The 14,966-nt window shown below is 62.8% G+C and overlaps 1 protein-coding gene across 1 annotated transcript; it reads left to right on the top strand.

Moving 5' to 3' along the window:
* Positions 1 to 668: 668 nt before the first annotated feature.
* On the top strand, positions 669 to 9,143 carry EXOC3L4 (exocyst complex component 3 like 4; the record flags this gene model as incomplete). Its single annotated transcript, XM_079913470.1, has 11 exons — positions 669 to 1,074; positions 1,944 to 2,580; positions 3,546 to 3,657; positions 3,877 to 3,999; positions 4,365 to 4,465; positions 4,666 to 4,746; positions 5,855 to 5,969; positions 6,543 to 6,662; positions 6,748 to 6,900; positions 7,568 to 7,689; positions 8,951 to 9,143. The coding sequence occupies 11 exons, from the start codon at positions 669 to 671 to the stop codon at positions 9,141 to 9,143; spliced, it is 2,163 nt and encodes a 720-aa protein (XP_079769596.1).
* Positions 9,144 to 14,966: the final 5,823 nt, after the last annotated feature.

Genomic DNA, 14,966 nt, shown 5'->3' with positions numbered 1-14,966 from the left:
GCCTAGGCCAGCCCCCTCCGGCCTGACCCCACCTCCCTCCAGTTCTGAGACACCCAGGGAAAAGGCATGGTCTCCCACGGGGGTCCCTGAGCTCCGCTTTGAGCAGAAGCAGTTAGGCCTGATGGCTGAATGGGGGTGAGCTGAAGGATGGGGTGGGGGGCAGTGAGTGGCTTGTGGAGGGGGTGGGCATTTTAGCCTCAGGACCTAAGGTCCAGGAAGTCCTGGACGTGGTTTCTGGGCCCAGCCCCAGGGACTGTGGGCTGCGGGTCGGGCTGTGCCCCGGAACCCACGCGTTCTCCAGCTCCGATGGGAGGGTCTCCAGCTCCGATGGGAGGGTCTGGCCTGGCAAAGCCGGTGAGGTGGGTACCTGGAGGAGACCTTCTTGGAAGATGGTGTCAGGGAAAGTTTCCTGATGGAAGCAGCTGTCTGTGTCTGCAGAAGTAGCTGCAGCCTGGCACAAAGAGGGCTCTGGCCATGGGAGCTGCCTGGTGACATTTCCTTTTTGACAGCCTTGGGGTCACCTCCTGGGGAAAGCTTCCCTGACTAAGCTACTGGGCCCCAGCACATCCCACAGGGCTCTCATGGGTTTCTGTGTCTGCTCCTGGGGGCTAGGCACCCCCCAGGGCTTCCTGAGCCTCCTTTTCGCCCCCAGCTCTGCTGCCACCAAGATGCCGTCGCCTCAGACAGTGGCCTCTGGGCCGGAGCTGCACAACCCCAGGGAGCCTGTGGTACCCCAGATCCCAGCTCAGGGCACTCGGAAGGCAAGCAGCGAGGATGCGTCCAGCGCCCATCGTGAGGGCTTGAGGCCTGGCCTGGGCACCCTTCGGCGGGCCTTCTCAAAGGCAAGCCAGTGGGCTTCGGGCTGCGCCCCCCAGGAGGACCCAGGCCTGCTCAGGCGCAGCTCCCGCCTCTTGTTCCGGTCTTTACGGCGTGCTCGGGACGAGGGCCCGGCTGCTGACCAGACCCAGGCTGCCACTGGGCCAGGGGTGGCCCATGGCCGGGAGGCGCCCTCAAGGGCCATCGACGGTGTCAGCCCGCAGTCATCCACTGGGGCAGGGCCTGCGGAACTAGAAGGTGAGGGCTTCCTCACTGCTAAGCGGGGGAGGAAACCGAGGCCAGAGAGGGGGGCAGTGGGGCCTAGGCTTCCTGACAGGCTCTCCTCCCCAGCTACCCCAAACCCCTGCCCCTGTACAATCTCACGTTAAATTCTTCCAACATTCCAACAAGGGCAGCTGAGAAAAGCGAGGCTCAGAGAGGTTAAGTGACTTGCCTCAAGTCTCACAGCTGGGAAGTGGAAAAATGGGATGTGAACCCAGATCTGCAGGACCCCAGGACTCCAGAGGCTTCCACAGCCTGGCTCCTGGCCAAACCAGAGTGGTGGAGAAGGCACTGGCCCTCTCAGATCACAGCGTCACAGAGGGTGCCTATGAGCCATGGGGCAGAGGAGAGGTCAGGGGGCTGCCCAGGAGAGGACACATTGGAGTAGGGCCCTGAAGGGGGAATGTAGGTGAAGGTAGAGCGCTCCTAGGGGCTGGAAGTTGGCCCAGAGCAGGGAACAGCAAGAAGTGCTGAAGCTGGACACTGTGGCAGGAGCCTGGGCATGCCCACCCTGAGCTCTGACCCCAATGGAGCTGCAGTCAGGACTGTACTTGAAGCCACCAGGTCTAGTTCTGTAGAGCTGGGAGTGGGAATGGGAGTGGGGGAGCGGGAAGGCAGGGGCTGATCCCAATTGCTGTTCTGAGCCAGGCTTGGGACCTGTGGTTCTGCCTCTTCAAAGGTGATTCCAAAGGACACAGGGCACCTGGGGCTGTTGCTCCTGGAGCAGGCCTTCAGATGCAGCTCTGGGGCCCGGCAGCCCGGCTCCGGATGTGTGGGATTGGGGCTGACAGGCCTAGCTGAGGCGTCCCCCTCATTGCCCCTCTTCTCACCTGACCTCGCAAAAGACAAATCCGTGGCTGACCTCATCACGGAGCGGAAACTGCTGGCGGCCTTCGAGCAGCTGCGGCACCTCGAGACTCGGCTAGTGGCCGAGAAAGCCTCGCGCACCTTCGAGCAGGACCCCACGGGCTTTGCGCGGCGCGCCATGGACCTGTGCCTGCACTACGACGGGCTGGCTGCGGAGATCGGCGCCATCGTGCTCGAGACCCTGGGCCCAGACGGCGTGGACGCGGCCGTGCTCGCGGAGCTGGCCCGCGTGGTGCGCGCGGAAGAGGAGGCCCACCCAGAGCCCCCTGCAGACGGCGACTTTCTGTGCACGCCGCGCCACTGGCGCCAGCACTGGGAGGACGCGGTGCGCCGGAGCGCGCGGGAGCGTGTGCAGCAGGTGAGCGCGGGGGAGGCCCCGGGGTCCGGCTTGGCCCAGCTTCTGGACGAGCTCGGCCGCTTGGTTCGCCACGACCTGCAGAAGGTGCAGCTGGAGGTGCACCCGGCTTACGCGGCCGCCGGCTATCCCGCGTGGGAGGCCTACCGGCGCGCCTTCCACGGCGCAGTGGCCCAGCGCCTCCAGGAGCTGGCGCACGACGCCCACGGCTGCGAGCAGCTCTACATCCTGCTGGACTGGGCCTCCAATGTCTACAGCAGGTGAGGCCCCAGCCAGGACGCCATGAGGGGCAAGGAGGGGCTGGAACTGCCCACATGAGAGGCCTTCAGGAACCTGCTCTAAAGAGCACAGGGCACCTTTCTTCCCCTTTTCCTCCCCGGAGAGTGCTGGCGATATCCGGGAGGCTTCGACATTCTCTCCTCTCCGTTCTAGACCATGGTGCTCTCCCGAGAGGGGAGGGGGCCATCAGCCGCCGGTTCCTGAAGCTGGAAAGCATCCGGGTGGGGGGCGGGGGTTGCTTATGAGGCAGGGAGCCCAGTTAGGCACCAGCTAGTCCACAGGGTGCCTCTGAGCGAATTAGCAACGGGCACCCCTCCAGGCAGGACACAGCCGTGGGCTCACAGCGCTTGGCGTGAGCTGGCTTTCAGCCCCACTCTCGCTTTGGATGGACACCTGGGTTCAGGGCTCTGCAGAACGTCGTGGGGTGGGTCACCTCTCCCGCTGAGCGCTCCCCAGCCCCACGGGCAGACAGGCAAGCCGGAGGAGGGCGCCAAAGTTCTGGGCTCCTTACTAGGCCCTGTGGCCTCAGACAAGTACCCGCCCCTGTCTGGGCCTCCCTAGTGTGGACAGGATAGTGGCTGGTCCCTGAGCTGCATGGTCCTGGGGGCGTTTAGAGTTCAGTCTTGGGTGTACCCTGACCGTGAGGGTAGTGGTCACACCCGAGGCAACCTGGTCAAGGTCCATCTGGACGGCCCTCTTTATGCACTCTGCGCATGCACACCTGATTGCTGAGGGTAACAGGAAGTCCGGCAGTCAGAAGCCGCGGGGAGGGGTGTCTGGCATGGAAACCTGGAGGGCGTGCTGGGGGGCTGAGGATGTGAACAGCCCAGATTCGGGGCCCTCACGGTGATGGCGTTAGGCTTTGAGCCTATCCAGAGGGGAGTAGGGGCAGCCGCTGCCCCATCAGAGTTCTGCTCAGAACTTCAGGCCCCACCCTGCCTTCCAGTCCTGATTTCCTGGGCTCCCAGGACCTGGCTCTGCCCTCGGAGCCGCTGCCCCCACTCCTGGCACCCGATGTGTGGGCCCGACTCGAGAGCGACTACGCCAGCTTCCTGGAGGTAAGGGCCACGAGGGGCCAGGCCGGAGGGGGCGGGGTCCAGGTTGAGTGTGGCCGCCGCCGCCCCACTGCAGGGAGGCTCCGTGCCCTCAGGCGTGGGCCTGTGCACCAGCAGGGTGGCCCCTGTCTCCAAGGGCGTGTGACGGGGCTCTGGGCTCGGGAGGTAGGGGACCTCCTTCCTGGGAGGGTCTCACCGCGGCCCCTTCCTTACCCTGCACAGACCAAGATCGCGAGCTGCTTCGATGGCATCCTGCAGGAAGAACAGAGTCGCTGGGTGGCTGCCGAGGCCCCCGACGTGCTGCAGGGCCACTACCGTACGTCGCTGTCCGTCGACGTACACATGGTGCGCCCAGAAGGAGGGACATGTGTTTGGGCCTCAGGCGGTAGAGACACCCAGAGCTGTAAAATAGTCATAACCGCCTCCCCGTTAGACGGGAGCTTGAGGCCCCATGTGGGGCCGGATCAGAGGCCCTCGGCTTGCCTGGCCAAGCTGGGAGCGCCAGGCCACAGCTCCCAGCTTAGCAGGCGGCCCTGTGGGTGGGGGGAGTTGGGAGGGCTGACCTCGAGGCTGGGGCCGCTGGAAGTTGCAGGCGAGACGTCGAGGAAGGGCAGGGAAGGCTGGAGACATCACGGGGCCGCGAGGTGGGGGGCTGGGGGCGTCGGGACTGAGGGCTCAGACGCGCCTTCAGCGCGTGGCATCGCTCTCAGCTCGTGGCACAGCACGTGAAGGCAGCCGGCGTCATCTCCGCGGAGCTGGAGGCCACCACCTTGCAGATCTGCACGCGGGCCCTTGGCCTCTTCCTGCCCAGGTAGGGGCGCATCTTGGGCCGGGGTGTGGTGGGTGGAGTGGCCAGGGTGTGGACGGTGGTCGTCCCTGGGGAGGGCCCATCCTGTTGGCTCAGTGTCCGAGATCCCCGGACAAGCCTCATCGTAAGGCCGGAGGGAGGGCGGACGCGAGGTCATAGAAGCCAGAAAGAGTTTCCAAGACCACTGCGTACCTCTCCGCCAGGTTTGAAAAGGCTTTCCTGGAGTCGGGGGCGGTGAGCGAGCCTAACCTGTGCGCCAACATCAATGCTTGCGAGGAGTTCAGGTGGGTTTATCTCGCTCCTCCGCAGGGGCGGTGCCGAGCACGGCCGGCAGGGGGCGCGCAAACTGAGGGAACCGGGACCGGGAAGGCTACCGCGGCGGCCTCAGGCGGCCTTCCCAGGAGGCCTCCAGGGATAGCTTGCCTCTCCGCCTCCGTCTCCGCTGTGGGGTCCTGTCTCGGCCCCGCAGAGCTGAGGCCCTGGAAGGGATGCGGGGAGTTTCAAGGCCGAGCAGAGGCCAAGAAGCCCTTCCTGACACTCCCCCCCAGGGCTTTGCTCGTGCTGGGGCCTGGGTTTATCTACCCCCAGAAGGCAGAGGCCCCCCGTGGGCTGGCACTGGCTGTCCGCCTTCTGTGCCAAGCGTTAGTGTCCCCCCCACTTAAGATGCATCAGCTGCTGCAGCGCAAGGGTGGGGTCCCCATGTACAGATGGGAACGTGGAGGCTCAGAAAGGAAATGCCACTTGTCCACGGTCACACCGACAGGACGGGCTGGATCTGGGACGTGAACAAGGTCTGTGTGACCCCAAAGCCTGACCACGCCGAGGCACTGCTTCTGGAGCACTCTCTTGTCCCTAACCTGGGCCAGACTGGCCCTGGGCACGGGGAACCCTGGGGTTCAGCCCCAGGGAACATTCTCTGTTCCTCGGTAGGCAGCCTCTGGCCAAGCCCCTGATGGAAATTTAGCCTGCCTTTCTGTGTCCCTGGGCTGGGGACCGGGCAGAGCCTGGCCCTCGGTTTACCCAACAGTGAAATGGGGACATTATAATATTTGGAGAGGCAGTTATGAGGCTCAAAGGAGGGGCCCCTGTGTCAGGAATGGCTGCATTGCACTGCTCTGTCACCAAGAGGGATGCAGGTTCGGCTCAGCGCTGCCCCAGGGGAGCTCCGCCATGCGGTGGGGCCACACCGCTCCACTGCCCGGCCCCTCTATGGTCTGGGCATAGCGCTGGCCCCTCACTTGACTCTGCTCCCAGCCCCAGGGGTCTGCCCTTCACATTATAGTCTAAGTGAATGGAGTTGGTGTGGCACCAGTCTTCATGGCTGTATGCCAGACCTTGACCCCAGCCTGTTCCCCCTTGCTCACTTTGTCCCCTGTCCTGGCCCCTCCCCAGAACTCATCTTCTGGCCAGGTTCCCAGGAAGCCTTGAAGAGCTGGAGAAGCCCCTGGTGGCTGCCACCTGCGCCTTTCAGAAGCAGCTGCTCCAGGGCTTTCAGGGTGATGTGCAGGTGAGGGGAATGGACCCTCCTCTCCCCACTTTCCATGCCCAGCAGGTGCCCCCTGTGTCCTGGAGCCTGGAAGCCCAAGTCACGGCATTCATTTACCGTGGGGGCAGTGCTGGGGTGGGGTGGTGTGTCGGGGGGCTGGCGGGGGACCCAGACAAGTTCCCAGCCGAGCAGAAACAGTTGGGAAACAACTACCTTCTTCAGTCTCCGCGTCTCAGAGTGGGTGTGTCCAAGGAACTTCTCCTCATCCGGCCCCTCAAGGCCCCCCCAGGACTCCCCAAGCAAGGCCTGGCTAGAGGCTCAAACTCAAACTCAAACTCTGCCTACTGGGGCTCCGGGCCTGGAGGAGGCAGTCCCTGGGAAAGGCCTAGTGACATAATTTGTGGCAGGAGAGGGGATGTCACCAAGGTACCGTAGAGAGGGGGTCAGATAGCTCCCCAGAATTTCTTCCTGTTGACAGATTGTCCCTTGGCCTGAAACACCCCTGTCAGGAGCCATGCACGGGGCTCCCAGGGGAGGGTCTAGTGCGTGGGGAGGACACCTGGCTAGAAGACTCCTGACCCCCTCTGCCCCCAGCCGCTCTTCAAGGTCCTGTGCACCAAGGCCTGGCTGACACAGGACATGCTGCAGCCCCTCCTGGACAAGGTGGTGGCATTCGCCGGCCACCTCGAGCATGTGGTCCCGCCCCGGGCGCAGGTATGGGAGGGGGCGAGCTGTGGTGGGGGCATGCCCAGGGCCCCTACTGTTGACCCTGACCCAGACCCCCGCTTTGGCCGCCCAGGAGACTCTGCAGGAGGTACACCGTTACGTCGTCCGCGAGTACCTGGCGCAGGCGCTGAGGCCCCGCGAGCGGTTCCGGGGTGTGGAGCGCGTGAGTGGCTCCCAGAAAATGGGCCTGGACGCCCAGGCCATTGGCAACACCTTCCAGGACCTGGTAGGAGCACTGTCTGGCTGCCCGGCGTGCCGGCCTCCTCGGGGGGCCTCCAGCGTGGGGACCCTCCACTAGCATCCCCCATTCTCATTTCCGCTCGCCCCTGTAAGAGCCCCTGCGGGGCAGGCTTTGTCGGAAGTGATTCTGCACACTCTCCCCCAGCGGAGCGGGGCCGGTGGGGACGACACTTTGCATACGTTTGCATTCATTTGCATGTAGTTTGTGGGGTGTGTGGGGAAGGGATGAGGGTCGCAGCCCCGTCTGATGGGAGGGAACTGTGGAAGACCTCTCCTGAGCCCCTGACCCTGAGCAGTTCGAGGGTCTGCTCCCTACACATACACCTCTTATCTGGGTAGCTGGTCCCCCACCCGCTGTACGACTCCAGGCAGAACTTGCCCGCGGGGCCTCGGTTTACCCATCTGAGCAGATTCTGGAAGACACCTCCGTGCTCTATCGTGGGGGAGGGAAGATGACTATTGAGCTGCGACTGAGTCCACGGTGCCGAGGCCCGCGTCCCCTTCCGCGATGCAGGAGGCAACCCAGTGGGACCGCGGTGGTGGCTTCAGGAGGGCTCTACGGGGCTCTAATGGTTGGGCTGCAGGCAGGGGCGGCAAGGGGGTTCCGGGGGGGGACAGTGGCCCGCCCCGCACGCGTCTCCCTGTGTCCGTAGGGCTCTGAGGCCACTTGGTTGGGCCGAGCTATCCCGTGCGTGGCGGACATACTGGGCGAGACTTACAAAGACGACATCCGGCGGCACCTGGAGACACTCATCTGGAGCTACCCCGACATCAGGTCCGTTCCCCACTAGATTCTGGCGGGCCCCACGGGGCCCTGGGGTCAGGGGACTCGTGCCTGCAGAAGTGTCCCTGCGGCTGCAGGTGGGCGGGCGACGAGCCTGAGGGCGGCGCGAGCTGGTTCGGGGGAGGGGAGAGGGGAGGGGGAGGGGAAGGGGCGCCTCCCGGGCGGGGCTCGGACTAGCGCCGGCCTGAGTGCGCAGGTGCAGGTGCAGCAGCTAAGGGTCCCCGGCCTTCAGGCTGTGGCGGAGCCTCGTGGGATGGGGGCTGCCCTTCCCTCGTGGTCTCGTGGTCTATTCTCACCATCCACATTCAGTCCTGTGGTGAGATGGGGAGAGACGTCCCCACCCCTGGAGTCTGAAGGGAGTGGGAGACTCTCCTCCCGTGTCTGATGGTGGGGACACGTCCCTCCCCCGAGAGGCTGAGGAGAGGCCGCGGCCCCCACCCCTGGGAGAAGGCTCTTTCCGGAAGCCCCAGACCTGGCCAGGAGGAAGGAGGCTTTGATCCCGGGTGTGTGGTGGGGGGGGGGGGTGAGTCATGGTACCCATGGAAATCCCAGCCCGAATTTCTCCACGGCCTTGGAGATTCCAGGGTGGGGAGACTGCAGAAAACCCCCGGCCTAGCTCCTTCCTGGACCCACCGCCTTGCCCTGCACCCCGACCCCCCGGGGAAAATTCCAGGCCCCCAGCCCGCAGTGACCACCCCTCCCCTCCAAGCGCCCGACGTTCCCCTTCTGGCCCGTCCCTGTTTTCCTGCCCTGGGCTGGCCTGCCCTCCCTAGCTTGTGGGGCGGTGCTTCGAGCTTCTTGGGGTGCTCGGGAGGGGAGGGGGAGCTCCTGATGCCACTGGGCGCAGGCCTCCCACCCCCATGCTGCCTCTGCGTGCTGCCTGGCTGTGGCTCCCGCACAGGGCTGGAAGCGGGAGGCCCTGACTCCTTTCTGAGGCCAGCGGCTCCCCCGGCCCCGCCCCCGTGTGGCCGCATTGCTGCATCCTTCAATCCACTAGGTTTCTTGAACCTCTGCGTAGGCCACAGAGGCCGGCCCTCCTGGCTCCACGTGGCTTCGCACCCTTCAAGGCCCAGCCACCTCTTCCAGGAGCACAGCTCCTCCAGGCTCATTCTCAGTCTCTCCGAGACCAGGCTCCAGGAATGCTGGGTGCACTCGTACTTCCAGCCCAAGCCCCCAGGGTTCTCCTCACCTCGGGGTCTGGGGTGTCATTGAAGCTGCTGGGTCTGCAGTGAGGGTCCGCGTGTCTCTGCAGGCGGGACCACGTGCTGGCCATTCTAGCGCTGCGCCGACTGGGCCACCGTCGGAACCAGCACCTCCTGACGCATGCCCAGGACCTGCTGAGGGCCGTGGCCAAGGCAGGGGGCCCCGGCGCTGCCGAGGGCCACGTGCTCTTCGAGGAGATCGAGGTGCCCACCTCCGTGGATGTGCTAGTCACCTGCATCTAGTGCTCCTGGGCCTGAGAGGGGCCGACCCCAGGTGGAGGGTTGGCCATCTTCCCCCAGGCACTGAGCCCCAAGTCAGGAGCCCATGGTCGTGGAGTTCCCGTCCTCAGCCACGCATGGCTGGTGACCAGAATGAACAGCCATGAGAGGCATCTCAGGCATTTGCGGGGGAGGGTTCGGGCGTGTCAGAAGTTCCCATCGGCACTGCCCACCCAGGAAGGCCTCCCTGCCTAACTGTCCAGCGCCACCCCAGTCTGAAAGTGAAGAACAGAGTATTTATTTTTAAAATAAACATGAATGAAAATGGTGTCTCCCTAAGGAGGGGCAGGCCAAGTTGGCTTCAGGCAGGAGGCCTGGGTTCCCATGCACCCAGGGTCCAGCCAGAAGTTCCGTGGTGACTCCATTTGGTGACGACTGCTTCCTGCTCACTGCACCAATGGGGAGACTGAGGCAGGTCTAGAACTGGGAAGGCCCACCCCTGTGGCTGCAGAGCAAGACAGGCTTTGACCCCGGGCCCCCAGTGCCGCGTGCCTAGTGAGCTTTGCCCAGCGGGGTGAGCGCTGCTCTGTCCCGTTCTAAGCAGGCCTGGGCCCTGGGAGACAAGAAAAGGCCAAGCCTTGTTCTGCAGCTTGAGGTATTTGGGTTAGTTGTGAGAGGAACTTCCCAGCAGTGAGAGCTGTGTGCTGCGGCAGGGCAAGTGTCAACCTGGAGTGTGTGTATGGGGGGTGCCCCTGCAGGTCTCGGCTCTGGACGTGGCGCTACAAGGAGATCACCGCGCTGCGCCCTCGCGCACGCCCCTCCTCGTTCTCCTCTCACAATAGTTGGCACTGAAATTGGGCTCCAGCCTGCAGTTGACGCTGCTCTGGAACCCATTTGCGTCCATAACCTCGGGCTTGCCAGGAAGGCTGAGCTCTGAGATGGGGAGACGGACAGGATGCGGCTGGAGGCAGCGATAGGTGCCTTTCCCCCCAGTCCCCTTTCGGGGTCCCGGGGGGAGCAGGAACAGGTCCCAGCGGCAGCCTGTTCCATGGGGGCACCTGGCCAGGGGTGGGGCAGGCCGGGGGCCGAGGGAGTGTCCAGATCTTCCCAAGTGGGGAATCCAGCGGGGGTGGGGTGAGCAAGGCAGGAAGGAGGAAGCAGAGAGGATGGGGCTCCCAGGCTCCGGGAACAGGGGCGGCGGCGGGGTGTGTGAGTGCTGACGCTGACAAGCGGTCCTTGTGTCAGTGGGGAAACTGAGGCCAGCGGAGGGTGGAGGTTGGCACTGCTTCACAACAGGCCCCAGCACTGGTGGCCTGGGATCCTCACAGCCAGGGAGAGGGGAGGTATCGGAGGGGCACCTCTCTTCCTAGGGAGGGGCAGGTGATTGACAGGTCAGCCTGACCCCACATGTAAGCCCAGGGGCTGGCAGTGGTCTGGGTGAGAGTCTCAGGCCGGGGGGGTGGTGAGAGTATAGGAAGCCTTGATCTGGTTTGGTCCTGGCCAGGTTCTCCCCCGGGAGCCCCTGCCACCCCCTCCCACATTTGAGTCCCAGTCCCCAGGCCCCTCAGGGAGGCCCCCTCCTGCAGGCCCTGTTCCTCGCCCTGACCCTGACAGGCCTGACCTTGCCTGAGCCCCTTGGCTGCAGGCTGAGGGTCCTGGGGCTGGGTTTCTAAGCCAGGCTGCAGAGGTGGGAGGGGATCCAGGAGACTGTAGGCAAGTTTCTTCACCTCTCTGTGCCTCAGTTTTTCCAGCTGTGAAATAAGGGTTCTGTCTGTGCCTCCCAGGCCGGGGAGAGGGAAGTTAAGAGCCTGCCGTAAAGCCAGGCTCTGGCCCCACTGTGACCCCGTGTTCGCAGGTGTCTGGCCAGGCCACCATCTGCAAGAAAAAGCCGAAGAGAGGCTGGGTGCAGGGGTGGGGGACTCTGTCAGTGAATCCTGAGGTGGATGGTGTCAGTGAGTGGGCAAGGCCCCCAGCGGGAGGCTGGGGAGGGGTGTGGGTCTGAGCAGACGCCTCATGTTGCAGTGGGAAGGATTTAGGCTGAGACCCAGGCCCAGAGGCAGGAAGTCAGGGCTTTCCCGGCAGGAGCCTCCGTGCCCGGTGGGTATGTGTGCCCTGTGGATGTGCCTGTGAGCCCAGCAGAGTCTGGGGGCTGGGGTCAGCTTCCCAAGGCCAAGCTGGGGTGAGCAGGAAGCCAGACGGCAGCTTCTACGGGGGTGCAGCCAGGGAGGCTGCAGACTGGAGGGAGGGCTGAGGCCAGGGGACCCGGGGCTGGCTCAGGTCCAGGGCTCTGGCCATTGGCTGTTCTGCCCCGGGCTTGGGGGCTGTGCTCAGGACCCCCCTGCCCACCAGGTCCCATGAGGCCTTGCGAAGGGCCAGAGTGCTTCCGTGGCCATCCTGTTGTTCAGGCCAAGCATGGGGGGAGGGGGCTGGCTCTCAGAGCTGCTTCCGGACTTGTGAACCATGTTGTCTGGCTGATAAGGAAACGTGTGTGCTTGTGTGCACGTGTGTGTGTCTGTGTTCACATGTGTGTGCGTTCCTGGAATGTGCCAGCCCCTGTCAGCGCCCGGGCCTTGCCTGGTGCCTGTGTTCCCCTGTGCAGCAGGACATCCTGTTTGCCCCTAGATCTCGGGTCCTGGGCCCTACCTCTGACCCCTGGTCGCACCTCTGCCTGGCCACTCCCTCCCCCCGCATGGCCCCCTACTCCTCCCGCTTCGGCTCAGCTTGGCTTCCCCCAGTGCCCATGTTTCCTGGGGCTCCTTCATGGACTGAGGGTCACGTCTGTTCTCTGGCCCTGAGCCTGTGGGTCCTTGATGAGGCTGGAGGGCAGTGAAAGGGTGTGGGGGCCGCCTGCCCAAGGCAGGGTGCTCAGGTCCGAGGACAGGATGAACCCAGCCTGATTACCCAAGGATAGCCTGGGGTGACAGGAGGGACCTGGGTGTCCCCCCTAGCTCCACCTGGACTTGTGCCCTCTGTGGCCCTTCGCCCATGCTTGAGCGTGTTCAGGTCTCAGCGCTGCCCTCCCACAGCTGGTGACCTGGGCCCTTTCCCCTCTGAGGCTCGGTCTCCTTATCTGCGATGTGGGAGGGAGCGCCCAGTAGGTGAGGGAACTCAGGGGTAGATGAGACCGGCCAAAGAGACCCAGCACCAAGGGCTTGCTGCGAGGGGCAGTCATCGTGTCACCTCCGTGCCTCCACGGCCTCTCCCTCTTCCTTCCTTGCCTGGTGACCCCGGCCCCTTCCTTCCAGGCCCTGCACCACATGGGGCCCCTAGACACAGGGGCAGCACCCTCAGCAGCTAGGATGTGGTCCTGGCGGGGCCCCTCAGCATTGCCCTGGCGGGGAGAGGAGCTGCGGGGTCCCCGGGGCCACTCTCTGTCCCCTCCCTTCCTTTGCTACCCCTGAGTCACTTAGGCAACTCCAGCAGGTCAGAGGCCCCGCCCACCAAGGTCAGTGTCTGCCCACTGTCCATCCTCGGCCCAGGGGGAGGAGATGGGACAGTCCTTCCCCAGCCAGTCGGTGCCGAACACTGGGCAGTGGGCCTGTGCCAGGCACTGCGATCAGATGATCGGAGGGGGCTGCTGACGAGGGCTGAGCCACAGAGCTCCAGGTCTGGGGGAATCAGGGCCCGCTGGGTGACAGCGCAGGGCCCTTTTTGGCGGAGTTGCTGGGAGCCGTCACACCCCCGTGGCTGAGCGCCTCTAGGGACTCAGGGCAGCCTCCCTGGGCCCCTGCTCTAGTGAAATGCTTGCAGCGGACTGATACTTCGACAGGTCACACCCACCTCTGGGTCCACTCCTCTCCTGGACCCGTGGGGTCATTACAAAACCCTTCATCCTTCCAGGGATTCCCATCCTCTGGGTGCACATACACCCACCCGCTCATTAGCGGCTTTTAAAATGCATTTGTTGGGACTTCCCTGGTGGTCCAGTGGCTGACTCCGCACTCCCAATGCAGGGGGCCCAGGTTCGATCCCTGGTCAGGGAACTAGACCCCACAGGCATGCTGCAACTAAGAGTCCACATGCCGCAACTAAAGATCCCATGTGCCACAGCTAAGGCCCGACCCGGTGCAGCCGAATGTTTAATAAATAAATGAATGTTTAAAAAAAATAAAATGTTGTTAAATGTTTTCTTTTTTTTTTTTTTGCGGTACGTGGGCCTCTCACCGCTGTGGCCTCTCCCGTTGCGGAGCACAGGCTCCGGACACGCAGGCTCAGCGGCCATGGCTCACGGGCCCAGCCGCTCCACGGCATGTGGGATCTTCCCGGACCGGGGCACGAACCCGTGTCCCCTGCATCGGCAGGCGGACCCTCAACCACTGCGCCACCAGGGAAGCCCAAATGTTTTCATTTTTAACCTTAATGTTTTAGTGATACATTCACATAGTTCAAAATTGAAAAGGTACAAAAAGGATATACAGTGAACGTCTCCTTATTCCCATCTCCCTGTGTCCTTCCCCAGAAACAATGAGGGCTCCTTATAGGCCCCTTGAGTTTGTAAGAAGCAATATATGTGGCTATACACATGGATATATACACGGATAGTGGGCTGTATACACGGAACATCCATGGGAATAGTGACATTTCAGGCATTGGTGAAGCACCTGCTTTTGCTGGAGGGAGTTGTGTTGGGGGGACGGCAGTCTTTCCTGAGCCCTGTGAAAGCAGACGGTAGAGAACCTAACGCTCTTAGATTGATAGGATCCCCAAATATTGGACTCTTAGCATGCGGGAAAGAGGAATGTTGTGAAAAGTCCCACTGTTTCTGGGGTGCACTCTGTGCTGGCTCTGCACAGTGATTTATGGCTTTCCTCCTTCCTAAGGATTCGGTGCAGGGGTTAAGAATTAACGTCTTATTTTATAATAACTTTAAATGGAGTATCATTTGGAAAAATACCGAATCACCATGTTGTAACCTAAAACTGATATAATATTGTAAATCAACTATACTTCAATTAAAAGAAAAAGAATTAGCCTCTGGATTCAGACCTCTCTGGGCTGGGGTCCCAGCTCTGCACCTTCCTAGCTGTGTGACTTTGGGCAGTTACTCCACCTCTCTGGGCTCTGGCTCCTGGTGTAAAATTGGGAGCATTACAGGAGAAAATGCCGATGTGCTGGCTAAGGGCCTGGCCTGGGGTTTGCACTCCCTCGAGTAGCAGTTCCTGTTATTTACATGCACTCCCTCCTTGGAGCCTTCCCGGGCAACCCCCTGAGCAAGTGTCTGCACCTCCCAAAGGGTGAAGCCATGTGCCTAAAAACACAGATGTGGGAATTCCCTGGTGGTCCAGTGGTTTCACTGCCAAGGGCCGGCGTTCCATCCCTGGTTGGGGAACTAAGATCCCACAAGCCGAGGCATGGCTAAAAAACAAAAACAAAAAACATAGATGTAAGTGGTGGAGTGCCCCAGGGTCCAAGTGGTCCCATGCCCGAGCCCCGCCATCATGCCTTCCTTCTCCAAAGTCCAGGAGGGCAGAGCTCCCTGGTGTCGGGTGAGGAGGCATTCCAACACCCGGATTTGAGAAACTGGTGGGCCCTGTGGCGGTTTGGGGCAGGCTCCCCACCCCCCCTTCAGCCTTGGCGGGCTCCACACAGCACTGGGATTCCCACCAGAGCTCCTGCCACGTGACCTGCCTCTGTCACTGGGTGGGACTTTATGTGGAGTAAGGCTGTTTTCCTGGAAATGATGCCGTCTAGGAGAAGGGCCCGCAGGCTGCTGGACCAGGGCAGCCCCGGGTCAGAAGGGCTAGAGGTGAAGTTGGCCATCTTGCATCACCACCGAAAGCCATTGTGAAAAGCCAGGCCCACTTAGGAAAGAGGCCAGGCCACTGGGGCTGGCACGGGGATTCCCTG

The sequence above is a fragment of the Stenella coeruleoalba genome (genome assembly GCF_951394435.1).
Source record: "Stenella coeruleoalba genome assembly, chromosome: 2".
Lineage (NCBI taxonomy): Eukaryota > Metazoa > Chordata > Mammalia > Artiodactyla > Delphinidae > Stenella > Stenella coeruleoalba.
The sequence above is the reverse complement of the archived record's forward strand: the minus strand, read 5'-3'. Positions and strand labels throughout refer to the sequence as shown.